The 16,636-nt window shown below is 41.0% G+C and overlaps 1 protein-coding gene across 1 annotated transcript in view; it reads right to left on the reverse strand.

Annotated features, from left to right (window-relative positions):
- The window catches only part of TRPM5 (transient receptor potential cation channel subfamily M member 5), a 545,198-nt gene that overhangs the window by 407,081 nt on the left and 121,481 nt on the right, over positions 1-16,636 (reverse strand). The window contains exon 9 of the mRNA XM_086956260.1: positions 6,049-6,390. Within this exon, the coding sequence (XP_086812386.1) occupies positions 6,049-6,390 (342 nt within the window). The remainder of the gene's footprint in view (positions 1-6,048; positions 6,391-16,636) is intronic.

Genomic DNA, 16,636 nt, shown 5'->3' on the forward strand with positions numbered 1-16,636 from the left:
AAGATGGCGGCCGCTCCGGACTGTTTAGAATGTTGACAGACACCGGAGAGCCAATCAGCTTTCTGCGCGCAAAGTTCCGTTTCGCGAAAAGTAAGCGGACCGGAGCGCAGCCCGGAGCGCTGTTACAGATATATATCTTGTTTTGAACGTTAATTTCTCAAAAACTACTGGAGCACATATATTGAGACCTAGCAAAGGCACATCGGGCTAACAGTCCCTACAATTTTGCCAAGTTTCGTGCAAATCCATTCAGCCGTTCGAGCTAAAAGTGAGGCCAACCGCCCTATGGAAATTAACATGGGAAAAACGCGTTTTGGGACCCCCCTTTTTTCTCGGCCCCCCCTTGACAAACCCCCCCCAAATTTTCAAGGGCTGCTCAGAAACAAAATGTGCCATTTTCCTGAAAATTTCAGCCGATTCCGTCCACAAACGCCAAAGTTATTAGACATAGAATTTTCAAAAGTTCCATAGAGAATTAATCCTAACTATATATACCTACTGGCGATAGCCAGTAGGTAATATATATATATATATATATATATATATATATATATATATATATATATATATATATATATATATATATATATATATATATATATATATATATATATATATATATTACCTCCTACTGGAGGTTGCCAGTAGGTAGTTATAGTTTGGACCTAGTTTCCATAGGAAAAGCGTTTTTTGATTTGCCAATATCGTTGGTGTAGTTTGACTAATGTTCGCAAAATTTTCAAAACTAATGAGGCGGTCAGGTCAGATGCTGTGTTGATCATTTCGTGGTGATTCGTCAAGTGGATGCCAAGAAAAGGGGGGTCCCAAAAAGCATTTTCTCAATGTTAATTTCCATAGGATCCGCAAACCCACCCGATCTCGTGCCTGCAATCTGATTGGCTGCCAACACATCAAACCAGGAAGTGTTGGCAGCCATCTTGTGACTCGGTTCAACCGAGTTACAAGAAAAGAGGTCAAAAACTTTACAAATCAAGAAAAGGGGTTAGGGGAGAAACACCCTGACCCCCTAGACCTGTTCAGGGGTCCCACAGGGAACCCAGGGTCCAAAAAAGCATTTTCTTTACATTTCTGGCTGGATTTGCACTGGATCCACGAATGTGGCCGAATTATTTTTTTTAAATGAAACAAGGGTTTCCTGGGACCGCCACCTTCCCGAGGGTCCCTGGGGGGCAACTAGCCCTACTGTTACCTCTAGTTAGTCCCACACAGCTGTATTGCTGAGAGGTGCTTAGAGGCCACGCCCCTTTTCCCACCACTCTGCAAACATACCTGTCAGCGCACTGCTGGTGGGGCTATGAGGTCCCTTTATGTCCTGAGGGTCTTAGGAATAAAGTGGATTTCATCCCCCAAGCAGGAGTGCGTCAGGAGGCGCGTTTGCAGAGTAGTGGAGAAAGGGGGCATGGCCTCTGACCACCTCTCATCAATACAGTTATGTGGGGCTAACTAGAGGCAACAATAGGGCTATTTGGCCCCCAGGGACCCTCAAGAGGCAAGGGGATTTCATGCCTCTTGAGGGTCCGCGCCACGAGGCGTGTTTGCAGAGTGGTGAAGAAAGGGGGCATGGCTTGTGACCACCTCTTAGCAATCCCACTGTGTGGGGCTTACTGGAGGAAACAGGTAGGCTAGTTGGACCCTAAGGACCTCCAGCAGGGAAGTGTTGTGAATGTGTCTAGGACCCTAATTAAATATTCCTGATTCATGCCCTTATGCGGTTATGATAAATCATGTCCTAATGAAGGCATACGAATCTTACCCATATTCAGTCATAGCCCACGCAGCCCAAATACGGCAAGGCTACTTCCTTAGAGTCCTAGAGAGCACAACAAGTTCTTTCGACACACCAAACCTTCAGCAGCCTGGGAATTCCCCATGTCTTTGTTTTGATTTGTCATTGAACTCCTGCGAGCACTAAAGGAACAGTCAGTTCTTAGTGACATCTTTTATTGACGTCTTATGTCCAACCTTACGTCAAACTCGGCACCTTCCAGGTATAAATATACCAACACTTGCCTTAAGCAAACATACGGTAGTGTGGAGCAGAGCGGCTATCTACTTATCCGAAGCCCAGCTGATACGAGAGCCGAAGGAAGCCGCCCCTACCCTTTGGCACACTGGAGAAGCTGCCTTTTCTCACGCCGAGAAATCCAGCTCCGGTGTTTCCAGTCATCCTTGCGGGTTACTGGGAGATCAAGTCCTGAGAAACGAGATACAAGACCTCCTTCATTCTATAACCAAGGTACGGAGCTGATTCAAACCTTAGAGAGAATTCTTGATTCAGATTCTTGGCAAAAAACCCAACTTAACTTAAAACTGCAACTTACTTACTCCTTCCCATGTATTAGGCTTAGGTCAGGTACACCGGGGTAGGCGTATCTTAGAAGCACCAGTTGAGTTCGTTAGTCAATGTTTTTATGTATGTAAATATTTTATCCGTTTTAAAGTATCATATGGCTAAGAAACAATATCAATGCTTTTACAGTATTATTTTATAATACTCCTTTTACTGTACGCACTTTACTTCATGATAAGTATTGCAATTGTGGCAATTCATTTCTCTTGCATGAGAAAGAAGACTGCTCAATAAAATAACACCTTTTATTGAAAACGCCCGTCTCTCTATTTCTCTGCACTCTGGTGGAACTAAGCATGCATGATTGACTGAGTGAAATAACTGTCTATTGTTTTCACACTTCTCTGGAGATACACTCCTTATTCTGGGGGAGCAAAGTTGTCATGTTATATGTTTGTCAGAAGCTAATCCCTTCTTGTCTAAATCAGGGAAGTTAACCCCTCCCTATTCATTCGAGAAAGTTTCTAGTGACCTCTGAGCTAGCTGGCAAAAACCTAATTAAGTCTAACATAGTCAGTAGAGACCTAGATGACCTCAATCCTACGTCTACACTGCTGTTTATGTTATTCCAATGCGCAGAGCCTATTGGGAATATAGGAACTACACTAAAGAAGGGGACTTCATCCCCCAACCAAGAGCATGCCAGGAGGTGTGTTTGCAGACTGGTGGAGAAAGAGGGCGTGGCTTGCTATCAGAACTCAGCAATCCTGCTGAGTGGGAGTTACTGGAGGTAGCAGAAGGGGTAGTTGGTCTACAAGGACATCCTAAGGGCCAACTACCCCTCTTTTTACCTCCAGCAAGTTCCACACAGTGACATTGCTCAGAAGTCTTCAGAGGCCAGGCCCCCCCTTTCTCCAACACTCTGCAATCGCCCATCCTATGCACTACTGGTTGGGGGATAACGTCCACTTTACTCCAGAGGGGACTTGGGGGCCAAGAAGCCCTCCTGGTACCTTCTGTAAATTCTACACAGCGTAATTCCTGAGAGCTGGTAGAAGGCCCAGCCCTTTTTCTCCACCACTCTGCAAACATGAGTGCTAGTTAAAAAACCTTTGAAATTCACTAAAAATACCAAAGGTTACAGGGAAGTTATAGTTAGAATTATCATTAAAAAAACCTTAGAAATGCACTGGAAAAAGAAACAGGTTTCAGGGACCGTTAGTTAGGAATTACCCTTTAAAAAACCTTAGAAATTCACGAAAAAACCACAGGTGACAGGAACGTTAAAGTTAGGCTGACATTCACTTGTATAAAACCAGTGAAATTCAGCCGTTATAGTTAGCTGAGCTAACTATAACTTGGGCCCCGCAGTGCACTGCTGATGATGTTACATATGACATCACTCATGACATGGTTAGTGGCATCACTGATGACATTACTGATGACATCTCAAATGACATCACTCATGACATAATCCTCATAATCTCTGGTGCACCTGCTCACACCCCAATATAACCTTTCACACACAGTCCACATTTCAGACTACCATTCTTGAAACCATAGATGCACCAATACCAGTTAGTACATACCCACTCACTGATTCATAGGTCTACACACACATCCACTCAGTCACCCATACAGCCACTCATACACCAAGTCACTCACCAATACAGTCACTTATTTATGCACTCAAACACCTGTACAGGCACTCACACACCGCCACTCACCCATAGAGCAACTCAACACCTAGCTAAGACACAAGTTTGAACTCACCAGAACTGTGGTCATATTGTGGCTTGACCAGTAGTGAACCATAATTAGCTCCTCAGCAGCAAACACGAAGGAAAACGTCAAATACCAGAAGATACACAACTAAGCAGCTGGTTCATGTCTGAACCGAAGTAAACTGAGTACATCACTCCAGCTGTAATAGAAATTCACTGGCAGCCCGATGCCCTGAACATTTAATTGTAACTTCTCTGTACTGTAGTCAAAGCGGCTGGTTATGAATTAAATGCAAATGCTAATTCCACTCTACTTTGCCAGCCATAATCAGAAGATCAATCAAATCTGATTGATCAAATTCGATTGCTTGTAAAACAGAACTAAGGAACTCGCTAAGTTGGGACATGATTAGTCGACCAGATTTGGCATTATTTAATTTTAAAAAACCTCGAAAAACTCGATGCAGGCCTTTTCAGGGAACTTCTGCGCCTTCTGGATGCATCGGGAAACACGTCCACCCCTCATTATAGAGGATAGGGTACCACAAAGGACAATATGTTCTCTCCTGCAGCCCGATAATTAGATTTCAAAGGCGAAACATGCGGAACCTCTCGATGCTTTGCTTGGCAACTGCTGAGGCAGTGAAAGAAGTCATGAAAATGTGAAACTATGACTTTGGAAAGCTCTAAGTATTAACCTAGTGCTATTGAAAAACAATAAAATAAATACATTGCAAATTTTAACATCAACGTATCTCCCACCTCAACGCACTCACTTAACCTTAACGTACACCCCTCCCTTAACTTTGGGGAAGGTAGGAACGAAATGTGAAAGTTTGTCCTATTAAGTCGGCTCTACTGGCTCCGTGAACTAACGCTTTTATTTCTGGAAACTTTGAACTCCTATGGTCGCTGGTTCATGTTCTGGTGGGTCTGCTCAGGCTTTCCTCGTCCTGAAGTTGTTAAAATGTATTTACAAAAGGGCTTGATATATTATGTTGATGTCTGTGAAGGGGTTTGTCTGATTCGATCATTAAGTGGATATAACAGCACTAAATGTAATGGCAGTTGCTTAATAGTATTCTTTGTGTGGGAATGTATTGCTATTTGGTGAAGCCTTTGGCACTGAGTAAAAGAGTCGTCAGCTTGTTGCTATGGACACAAGGTGTTATCATATATCATAACATGTTCCTTCTAATTATGTCAGTTTTCGATACTACTTTGAGAGGTGCATTGTGTTGCTACGCATTTTTACCCTATAAAATATGAATTCCGTCTATGTGTTATTATTCCGTGTGTAATTCCTGACATTGTACAAGCACTCTCTGGATGCAACATTTGCGCACTTTGGTATAGGGCAGTTTGAGTTTTTCCCACAGAAAGTACCCTGTGCCAATTTTGTTGTTACAAAGACAAGCCCATTTTTGTGGGCCCCCTCCACGACCCCGCGCTCTTATGATGTTTGAACTCTTTGACCAACCAGCCCGAAACTTAACACGCTAAAATAAGTTCAGAGGACAACAGAGCATTTTCCATTTTCACCCAACTCAAAACTGCACCCTTAAGGTTCAACGCAAAGCTAACGTATTAACTTATAACACATACTTGTAAGTTTTTCTACATATTTTGGATTTTAGAACATTGTCGTATTACAATATCAATACTTCCTTTCATTGTGTCCAATCATTTGATTCTCTCTATGTGTACAAGCATGGGTTTGTATTTTAATATACTATTTAACTGTAAAATTGAGAATATTTTAGCTCAGTATTTTGGTCATAGCATGCACGTTTATACAGAGATGAACTTCTGGATTGGAATAAACAGTTGTTAATGCAAACATATTATACAATTGATCTAAAAAATTATATACATTAAAGGCAGCCGTTCTAACCTTACAAAGAGGTTGCTCAACCCATTGCAGAGGAAAATATAAACACAATAATAACAAATAAATCAATTTTCGGTCATAAGTGTGACAGAGGAAGAGGTAAAATAATCTTCATATCTTACATGCTTGCCTCCTGGCTTAATTTCATGATAAAAGCCTTTGCAGGCATCGTGGAGAAAATCCTTGAGAACTCTTGATACCTCATAAAGAGTGAAGACTGGCTGAATCCCCGTGGGGTCCTTGTGCTGGTTACAGAGACCTCCTATGGTTGGTTTATGTTCTTCGTGTTTCTTTAATAAGAGCTCATAGAGGAGCGACTTCTGAGACACAGAGCAGTAGAGATCTTGCAGTCGGCCATACGTTAGAAAGTCGTACATGTTTGCACCATTATCGATGAATAGCTTGACAAATTCAGGTTTATCATTCACCAGAGCATCCATCAGAACCTCCTCTAGATCGCAGGGCTGTAGTCACAGAGGATAATAATTAGCATTCATTTCCTTTACAAATTGCAAACATACAATGTTATGGGGTCCCTTTTCCACTTTAGTATGTTTACCAGCCTACATATGATTCCAAATATAAAGTAATCCTCGACAGCACATATGAAAAATACAATACAACTTTTTATTGAGCTGCTTAATCAATTGCTTTATTATTGAAAGATTTGTGTTCAATTGATATTATATTATTATTAGGAACTAGTTTATCCTGTCCCATCTGGAACCCTTATGCAGGATGAACTAGATCCCAAGTACCTCTCCTCTGGGTGGCCATCAAGCTAGTGTATGTCCTCAGACAATTCGCAAAAGGCCTGAGGGCTTAAAAAGATACATATCTTTAATCTGCACTCCCAAATGAAACAATTAGCAATGGCATCAATCTATTGCTGTTCATTCAAAACAATTCTCCTGCTTCTGCAAACTGGTCACTCTGTGGATTTGAAAGGAGCTCTGTGTATGAGTGTCTTATTTTTCTGAACTTTGATTAATTGTTGATGGAGAGGAGGAGATTGGAAAAAATATTAGAGCTGTCAGAGACAGAGGAACTATAGGACGAAGTTTGCCGTTCCACATTGTGGATTCTAACATTTTGAGGATCTGCGATCTCCTTGAAAGTGCCCTGTCTTTTTACATTTAGTGCATTTTTTGCCCAATGCAGGGCAAGTAGGAAAATTACCAATGTGGTTTTTAGATACAAAGCGATAGCAAAAGCGTTTAGTTCCTTCCTTGTTGACACCTTCCTTGTTAACTCTGATGGCCGAAACAGGAGTAGATAAATTGGAATTTTCCAAAACATAGGATATAGGAGAATGGCCTTCTTGACCTGATAATGCTTGGGAAGAAATGATAGAACGTTTGATACTCTGTCCAATATTACGACAAGTAAGAAGACGTTCTTGCATTTTTTTTTAGAAAAGCAGTTAAAGACGAACTGGTCTCTGATGCAAAGCTCTGTGGAATTCATGAAATCGCAGGAAGAAGCAAGAACATGTATACAAAAACAAAAGGGAAGGTGCACTCCAATGAAGTCGGTAGAGCAAACAGTATTTAAAAAAAGTCTCTTCTTTATTCAAAATCAAAGTTTTCAATCGTCAAAGGCACAGCCAACGCGTTTCGTTCCGCTTGTGCCACGGGAACTTCGTCAGGGCTGTAAAGATTGTAACAACATATATATACATGAATATACATACAAATAGAAAGCAATACACAAGCTACATTACTAAACATATACAGAGCACGTAGAAATTGACCCAAAGAAACACATAACCACTACATGGATATCGACTTTTACAAAAAATACAAATTTTTTAACAAAAAACACAGAATATACATGTTAAAAGAACACCAGAATTTCCTTGATCAAAGATAGCAACGAAATCAGGCGCATACAGTTAGAATCAAAAAAAGGGATTTGGAATAAAGTATAGCGGCATTTAATGTAAACCGCACTTCTATTATCTTTGCTTATAAAGAAAGAATCCCAAAGGAATTGATAGAGGGAAAAGACCAATAGTTTAATCAGAAAAGACGAGAAAGGAGAAGAAAAAGGCCAGAGAAACAGAAACCAAAATGGCCTAAGAAAAAAGAGAAGGTGAACCCATATCTTGAAGTTAGTGCTTACCAAAACAATATATTTAGTGCGGAGCAGATCATCACGATTACAGAAGAAAGGTCTATCCTGGTAATAAACGTCCCAAAAATGCAGTACTAGTGAAGAAAAACAATGCGATATAAAAAATGTGATATAAAAATTCTTTCGTTTTGATAAAATCACAAGATCACAATAATGTGGCCAATCCATCAAAGACCCTCAGAAAGGGTCATGCCCATCGTGAGGGTCTTAGTGATATGTATACCTTTTAAAATGATTCTGAGGGTACTACGTTCAAGTTCCCCAGGGGTTTCACCATTTGTTCTTAATACAGTCCAATTTGTTGCTGAAACAAAAACATGGGCCGCAAATGAGTAATACATTTATAAGGATATTCTAAGCTGAATCGTACGGCACCATCACCCTGTCAGACTCGACAGGTGGAAGGCTTGAAAGAGCAATGGACACATGAAATAAATGTGTGTTTTTACAGCCACAGAAGCATACTATACATACCAGATAAGCTCCAAGATTGCTCGCTGATCTGTAGAGATGGATGGTGCTTAGAGAGTCGAAATAATGACTAGAAGGAAAAAAACGAAATGGAGGGGGACAGATCAGACAAGGAGTTTAAAATATTGTAGTCGGTGGGACGTTGCCAGTCAATCAGAAATTGATATGAAATATTCGGGATTTTTCCGGAACGTTATTACGACCATAGGTGGGATGATTGAAGGTAAGACTAATAACTATGGTCATTTAAAGTACTGACTAACAATCAGAGACATACGGAATTTTAAACGAAAAATCGTAATAGTCTTTACCATAAAAGATAAAATTTCGCACCCAGGAAAAGAATAAGGAGTTATATTTCCTCCACAAAGAGAATACCTAAAATCAAACAGTGGCAATATAAGTCACATGTACACCAATATATATATTTTCATAAACCTATCTGTGTCGATTCTAAAATCGTGAAAATAGCGTCCTAATGTCCCCATAATCTTGTTTGTAATTTCAATATCACAGGCAACATTGCCCCTTGCAGAAATCAGTTGGTAACGTACAAGCACAATATTCTTTTAACGTCCTAATGTCCCAATAAAACTGCTTGAAGTGTAATAATCACAGGCAAGATAGCCCCTGGCAGAATGCAGTATCTAACGCTCAACCAAAAAGCCAGAAGTAACACAGACCCCTCAAGGCTCATTTCTAAATTTTATAGTGAGTATTATATCTTCACCAAAGATTCCCAGTGCACATGTAAACAACCCATACCGCCAAAAAGCAGAGGTGACTAGGTCCTCTATTGACCATCTCTACCCTATGTTATATGTCGCTTTACCCCCGAAGTCCCATTGGAAGCAGAAAGTCCAAGCACACACATACCTCGCTTCGGATCGGGCGAGGTTCCAAAAATTAATAATCTTGGGACCGTTCCCAGAGTAGTACCTCCAATATGGGCAGCATCCAATTTCAAACACAGATGCGGCACCTGAGTCAAAGGAATAGTAACAGGGGCCGTCATTAAAATAACAGGACCAGCTTCGAGGTGATCAGTGTTCCAACAGAAACAACCCCCCTAGGCTTTCCACATACCTGTAGTCGGGCACCAGAGTCGCAGATCACCGTAAGTTCGAGACGCCAAAAGTCCGGTAACTGGTGCGATTTTTAAAGACCTTGTAAATTACGTTGATGCACCGCCCCTACCCGGAGGCATCGTCACGTGATCTGAGTGACGACCGCTTCACAGGAAAGCATGGTGGCCATTTCTTAGGAGGGCATTAGTTCATGCCCAAACACACTTTAATTTAGTTTACGCATAAAACAGAGTGAACGGATCCCTATATATTAACATAAATTTGATAGTTTAATGTTATATTTTAGCCAGAGATTGTAGAAAACCTGTTGTTTACCTTAATACACCATCTTAGTTTGAATGACCGTCACATGGTACCAGTAGGACAAAAAATTATTTTTTCTGAAAGTAAAGTCGATTCAATTAAAATACTGCACATGTGTGCGTTGGAGTGGCTGGGCAGAAAAGTAAACAACCAAAGCGCGCTATTCAGTAGCGAATCAACAAGTTAATACTCTATCTGTTGCATGTCACATGGCTAAATTACAGCAGCCATGTTTGGAAGAAGATGAGATATGCAATATAATCGGCAGAGTAAAAATAGCATGTATACGGCCCCTAATACAGGCAAAAATTCATGGATAATTGCCATTGAGTTATGCTGCCGAGATATGACCACATCAATGTCTGTATTTATAGGCAATAGGAAATATAGGGGACACGTATCAAAACCGACAGGACCTCGGTCCTGTGGAGAATATAACTCAAAGAGCCGGATGCACATGAAAGTGGTTTTCTGGAAATAATTAGAGGCAACATGAATCAAAAAGCAGTATACAGGGTATATTACAAAGAAAGAGAGGTACACAGAAAAATAGATTTTTGGAGAGATGAACACCATAGGGCATGCAAAAAAGTTAGTCACATAAACAGTATAGTTTAAAGAGAGTGGAATGCAAAAGAGATTTTGGAAGAAAAGATAGAAAAGAAATATAGTGTTATAAATAAAGGTTACAAAATATATTGGAGACAAAGTACTCAGGAATATATTTCTATTGAACAATGAATCACAAATCCTTTGTATTTCTCTGACATAGAACCATACATGATTGACAAGGAGATGTGCATTAGGACCATCCTAAAAAATAGATATATATCATATGATATCATATGCAGTAGGGTTTTTTTTATTGCAGATAATCCCAAAATATTACTGCCAATTCAGTCACTTAGCCAAGAAAGTAATGAAGCTCCCTATCTGTATTATACCCCATCTGGGTAGCTTTTAAACTGCAAATCTATTTCGCTTCCCTTTGCCTGAGTGCTAGCTCACGGTCACCACCCCTGGCATCCTGAGTGATGTGGTCTATACCATGGAACCAAAAAGTCAGATCATCATGGTGGACGTCATTATAGTGGATACCAACAGGATATCGACTGTCCCTATTGATGATCGCTCTACGATGTTCTTGAATTCTAGCCTTCAGTGGACGAACAGTGCTGGCCACATAGATGGTGTTGCATTTACATCCCAACACATACACCACATATGGGGTGTTACAATTAATGAAATTGTTGATCTTATACTTCTTAGTGGTGTTGTACATGAATTCAGTAGTCTTGTTGAGGCCAGAAGGGCAAATATTACAGGACCCGCAAGTATAAAATCCTTGTGGTTTAGGGGGTAGCCACATACTTCGAGGGGTGGTCACATGGCTAGAACATAGTGGTTGTTTACTTTTCTGCTCAGCCACTCTAACGCACACATGTGCAGTATTTTAATTGAATCGACTTTACTTTCAGAAAAAATAATTTTTTTGTCCTACCGGTGTTTGGGCATGAACTAGTGCCTCCTAAGAAATGCCGCCATGCTTTCTTGTGAAACGGTCGTCACTCAGATCACGTGACGATCCCTCCGGGTAGGGGGGTGCATCAACGTAATTTACAAGGTCTTTAAAAATGGCGCCAGTTACCGTACCTTTGGTGTCTCGAACTTACGGTGATGTTGAAAGCCATGGGTGGATGTTTCTGTTCGAACACTGATCGCCTCGAAGCTGGTCCCGTTATTTTATTGACGGCCCCTGTAACTATTCCTTTGACTCAGGTGCAGCATCTTTGTTTGAAATTGGTTGCTGCCCATATTGGAGGTACTACTCTGGGAACGGTCCCAAACTTATTGGTTTTTGGAACCTTGCCCGATCCGAAGCAAGGTATATGTGTGCTTGGACTTTCTGCTTTCAATGGGACTTCGGGGGTAAAGCGACATATAACATAGGGTAGAGATGGTCAATAGAGAACCTAGTCACCTCTGCTTTTTGGCGGAATGGGTTGTTTACATGTGCACTGGGAATCCTTGGTGAAGATGCAATACTCACTATAAAATTTGGAAATTAGCCTTGAGGGGTCCGTGTTACTTTTGGCTTTTTGGTTGAGCGTTAGATACTGCATTCTGGCAGGGGCGATCTTGCCTGTGATTATTACACTTCAAGCAGTTTTATTGGAACATTAGGACGTTAAAAGATTGTTTTGCTTGTACGTTATCAACTGATTTCTGCAAGGGCCAATGTTGCCTGTGATATTGAAATTACAAACAAGATTATGGGGACATTAGGACGCTATTTTCACGATTTTAGAATCGACACAGATAGGTTTATGAAAATATATATCTTGGTGTACATGTGACTTATATTGCCACGCTTTGATTTTAGGTACTCTCTCTGTGGAGGAAATATAACTCCTTATTCTTTTCCTGGGTGCGAAATTTTATCCTTTATGGGTAAGACTATTACCTTTTTCCTTGAAAATTCTGTATGTCTCTGATTGATGGTCAGTACTTTAAATGACCATAGTTATTAATCTTACCTTCAATCATCCCACTTATGGTCGTAATAACGTTCCGGAAAAATTCCGAATATTTCATATCAATTTCTGATTGACTGCCAACGTCCCACCGACTACAATATTTTAAACTGCTTGTCTGATCTGTCCCCGTCCATTTCGTTTTTTTCCTTCTAGTCATTATTTCGACTCTCTCAAGCACCCTCCATCCCTACAGATCAGCGAGCAATCTTGGCGTTTATCTGGTATGTATAGTATGCTTCTGTGGCTGTAAGAACACACATTTATTTCATGTGTCCATTGCTCTTTCAAGCCTTCCACCTGTCGAGTCTGACTGGGTGATGGTGCCGTACCGCTTAGAATATCCTGATAAATGTATTACTCATTAGCAGCTCATGTTTTTGTTTCAGCAACAAATTGGACTGTATAAAGAACAAATGGTGAAACCCCTGGGGAACTTGAAAGTGGTACCCTCAGAATCATTTTAAAAGGTATACATATCACTAAGACCCCCACGATGGGCATGACCCTTTCGAGGGTCTTTGATGGATTGGTCACATTATTGTGATCTTGTGATTTTATCAAAACAAAAGAATTTTTATATCACATTTTTATATCACATTGTTTTTCTTCAATAGTACTGCATTATTGGGACGTTTATTACCAGGATAGACCTTTCTTCTGTAATCGTGATGATCTGCTTTGCACTAAATATATTGTTTTGGTAAGCACTAACTTCAAGATATGGGTTCACCTTCTCTTTTTTTCTTAGGCCATTTTGGTTTCTGTTTCTCTGGCCTTTTTCTTCTCCTTTCTCGTCTTTTCTGATTAAACTATTGGTCTTTTCCCTCTATCAATTCCTTTGGCATTCTTTCTTTATAAGAAAAGATAATAGAAGTGTGGTTTACATTAAATGCCGCTGTACTTTATTACAAATCCCTTTTTGATTCTAACTGTATGCGCCTGATTTCGTTGCTATCTTTGATCTAGGACATTCTGGTGTTCTTTTAACATGTATATTCTGTGTTTTTTGTTAAAAAATTAGTATTTTTTGTAAAAGTCGATATCCATGTAGTGGCTATGTGTTTCTTTGGGTCAATTTCTATGTGCTCTGTATATGTTTAGTAATGTAGCTTGTGTATTGCTTTCTATTTGTATGTATTTTCATGTATATATATATGTTGTGACAATCTTTACAGCCCTGACGAAGTTCCTGTGGCACAAGGGGAACGAAACGCGTTGGCTGTACCTTTGGCAATTGAAAACTTTGATTTTGAATAAAGAAGAGAATTTTTAAAATACCGTTTGCTCTACTGACTTCATTGGAGTGCACCTTCCCTTTTGTTTTTGTATACCAGTTTAATTTAAACATCCTTAAACAGCGAATGTTGGAAGTGGCTGCACCACCTGATATTTGGAAGACACGGAACTAATGTGCTTGACCTTGGTCTGCAGTTTGTGCTTTTTTAGTGTCAGAAGCAAGAACATGTAGAGCAGCATCATATTTTTCGACTGATTCGTCGCTGCCCTGTTTGCGTTTGAAGAAACTGTGTGTTTCCAAAAGGGCTTTTGGTTCTTCAGAGAATTGTTTTTTAAGTCTTTCTTTGGCTTCAAGATAAACATTCCAAGTGCCATCACTAGCAGGACATGGAAAAGTAGGTAAGTTATCAAAGATCTTAGGTGCAGCAACACCCAGATGATTGTAGAGAAGAGCATTCTTTCTTGCTGGAGAATATTCTAAACCATCAATACCTATAAGGAAGTTTTCAAAAATATGGATCCATTGTTTCCAAAGAATCTCAGGCTTCCCTGGTTTTGGCGGGAATGGAAGAGGATGCAAAGCATTATCAGTAGACGACATGATAAAAAAGTAGAGAAGCTCTCACAAAGAGGATGTCAAATGAAGCAGGAGGAAGCAAAGGTGTAGTTGGAGCGGAGCTCCCAAAACCACCTCTATACAAAGTTCACTGTTGCACAGGGGCTGTACAACTCAAAAAAGTAGTTGGAGTGGAACTCCAACAACTACTTTGAAATACAAATACTTTGTAAGAAGCGGTAAAACACGGCTGGAGCGAAACTCCCACAGCCCAAAACTAATGGCAGAATGCACCAAAGAGGAATACCTCTTAACAGCTTTAGTGATAATCAGCGTAGAATAGCTGAAGGAGAATCTACTTTGCTGGGGTGACTGATATTGATTTTATGACTAATAAAGTAGATTGATGAGCAGCACAGCCGGGCTCCAAGAACAGTGAAGGCAACAATGAATGAGTCACAGTGAGGAGAGCTCAAGAGAGATTCCTTAGGATGCAAGAACGGGCAGCATCCCAATGAAAGAAGCGTCACAATGAAGAGTGGGAAGAAGTGCCTGTCAGAAGGTTGCCATGGAAGCAGGGCCACGCTGGTTGCCTTGGAGACGCAGGGCCGCACTGGTTTCCTTGGAGACGCTGACACACGCAAGGCTGAAGCATCATAAAACAAGTCGCGACCAGAGATTGAAAAAATGCGCTGGCTTGAGCAAGTAGGCAAAGATGGTTGAGGCTTCCGGAGTGGGAAGTAAGTCGCTGGTGTCGAAGGAGGTGTAGCGTGGGAGGCGGTTGGGAGAAAAAAACTGAGGAATTTTCTTTTTTTCTTAACCCTACTCCTGGTACCAAAATATGTAACGATGAAGGAGAGGCAACGTAGACTGGAGTGGATGTCCTGTGGTTTCTTTATTCAGGCAGGACACAAACAGGTTACAAAGTAACAGGACCCACAGCGAAGGCAGCTGCTCAGGGCAAAGCGCAGGAATAGAATGAATCAGAGTGGAGCAAGATTCTAGAAGATAGAATGACAGAGGTAGAGTAGAAAGAAACAAAGGGCAAAGGACAGCTAGAGAAAGAGGAAGAAGAGGAAAGAGAATATTACTTTATCGTGTTCCAAAGTTTGGGGATGAGATATGAAAAGGACATACCACCCTATCTCACCTTGTGAATTCTAGGTACCTTCAAAAATCGACCTGTGAAGTATCTTAAAGCCCATCTGTGGTAGTAGGGGGTCAAGTGTGCCCTTTTCATAGTTGGTCCTTTGGTGTTAAGCCCTCTATGTGCCAGAAAGAGTATTATAAATGTTACCCTTGCCTCAATGGGAAGCCAGTTCAGAGAAGCTAAAGCAGGGTTTGCTGAGGCAAATTTTGGGACCTTGTATAGGATCCTTGCTGCGGCATTTAGTACAGCCTGGAGCCTTCTGATGATATATGCAGAGAGTTCAAGTAGACCAACCAGGAGAGAACAAGGGATTAGACCACAATTCTTCTGGCCCTCTTGGTATAATGTATAGGATTTATTGGAGTGTTCTGAGGTATCCAAAAACAACATGATGCATGCTTTTTAGCCTGTCTATCCATGGAAAATCACTTGTCCTGCCACATCCCAAGGCTTTTGATAAGGGAGGAGGGGATGGGTGCATTGCCCAAACTATCTGGCCAGTCAATAGGTGTTTTGAGGTCAGGTCTGTTCCCCAGACTCATCAGCTTAGTTTTTTCCCTGTTCAGTTTTAATCAGCAGTTCACCATCCACTCCAAGCAGGGAGACAGCTGAAGGGACTGTGAGCCTAATCCAGGGATGAGGGAGATGATCAACCGTGTGTCATCAGCATATGATACTATTGACAGCCCAAACTCGTGAACAATATCTGCCAATGGGCAAAAGTACAGATTAAAAAGTGTGGGACTGAGGGTCGAACCCTGTAGGGTTCAAGGGAAGGACGGCAGAATAGTATGAATTCTCATACATTTGGAAAGGTCTGTCCTTCAAAAAGTAGGTGAGCCAATTAATAGCGAAGCTCTTTATTCAACCTTCACCCATTCTGTATGTAAGTCTCTCATAGTCAACTGTGTCAAACGCTGCACTGAGGTCCATGAGGATTAAAGCAGTTGTTCCTCCTTGGTTTACCAGCATCTTAAATTCATCTGTTACTGCGAGGAGGGCAGTTTCCATACTGTGTTGTGTATGGAATCCCATCTGGGAAATGTGCAGTAGATGATTTTCTTCAAGGTATGTAGACAGTGTTGGGTTAACATGTTTCTCTCGCACCTTGCCTATGACTGGGAGCTGGGAGATTGGCCTATAGTTTCCCGGACCTATCGGGTCAAGATTGTGCTTTTTTTAGCATGGGTTTGACCACTGCAAGTTTCCACTTAGATGGCACTCTTTTAGTGG

The sequence above is a fragment of the Lissotriton vulgaris genome, chromosome 2_1 (assembly GCF_964263255.1).
Source record: "Lissotriton vulgaris chromosome 2_1, aLisVul1.2, whole genome shotgun sequence".
Classification (NCBI taxonomy): domain Eukaryota; kingdom Metazoa; phylum Chordata; class Amphibia; order Caudata; family Salamandridae; genus Lissotriton; species Lissotriton vulgaris.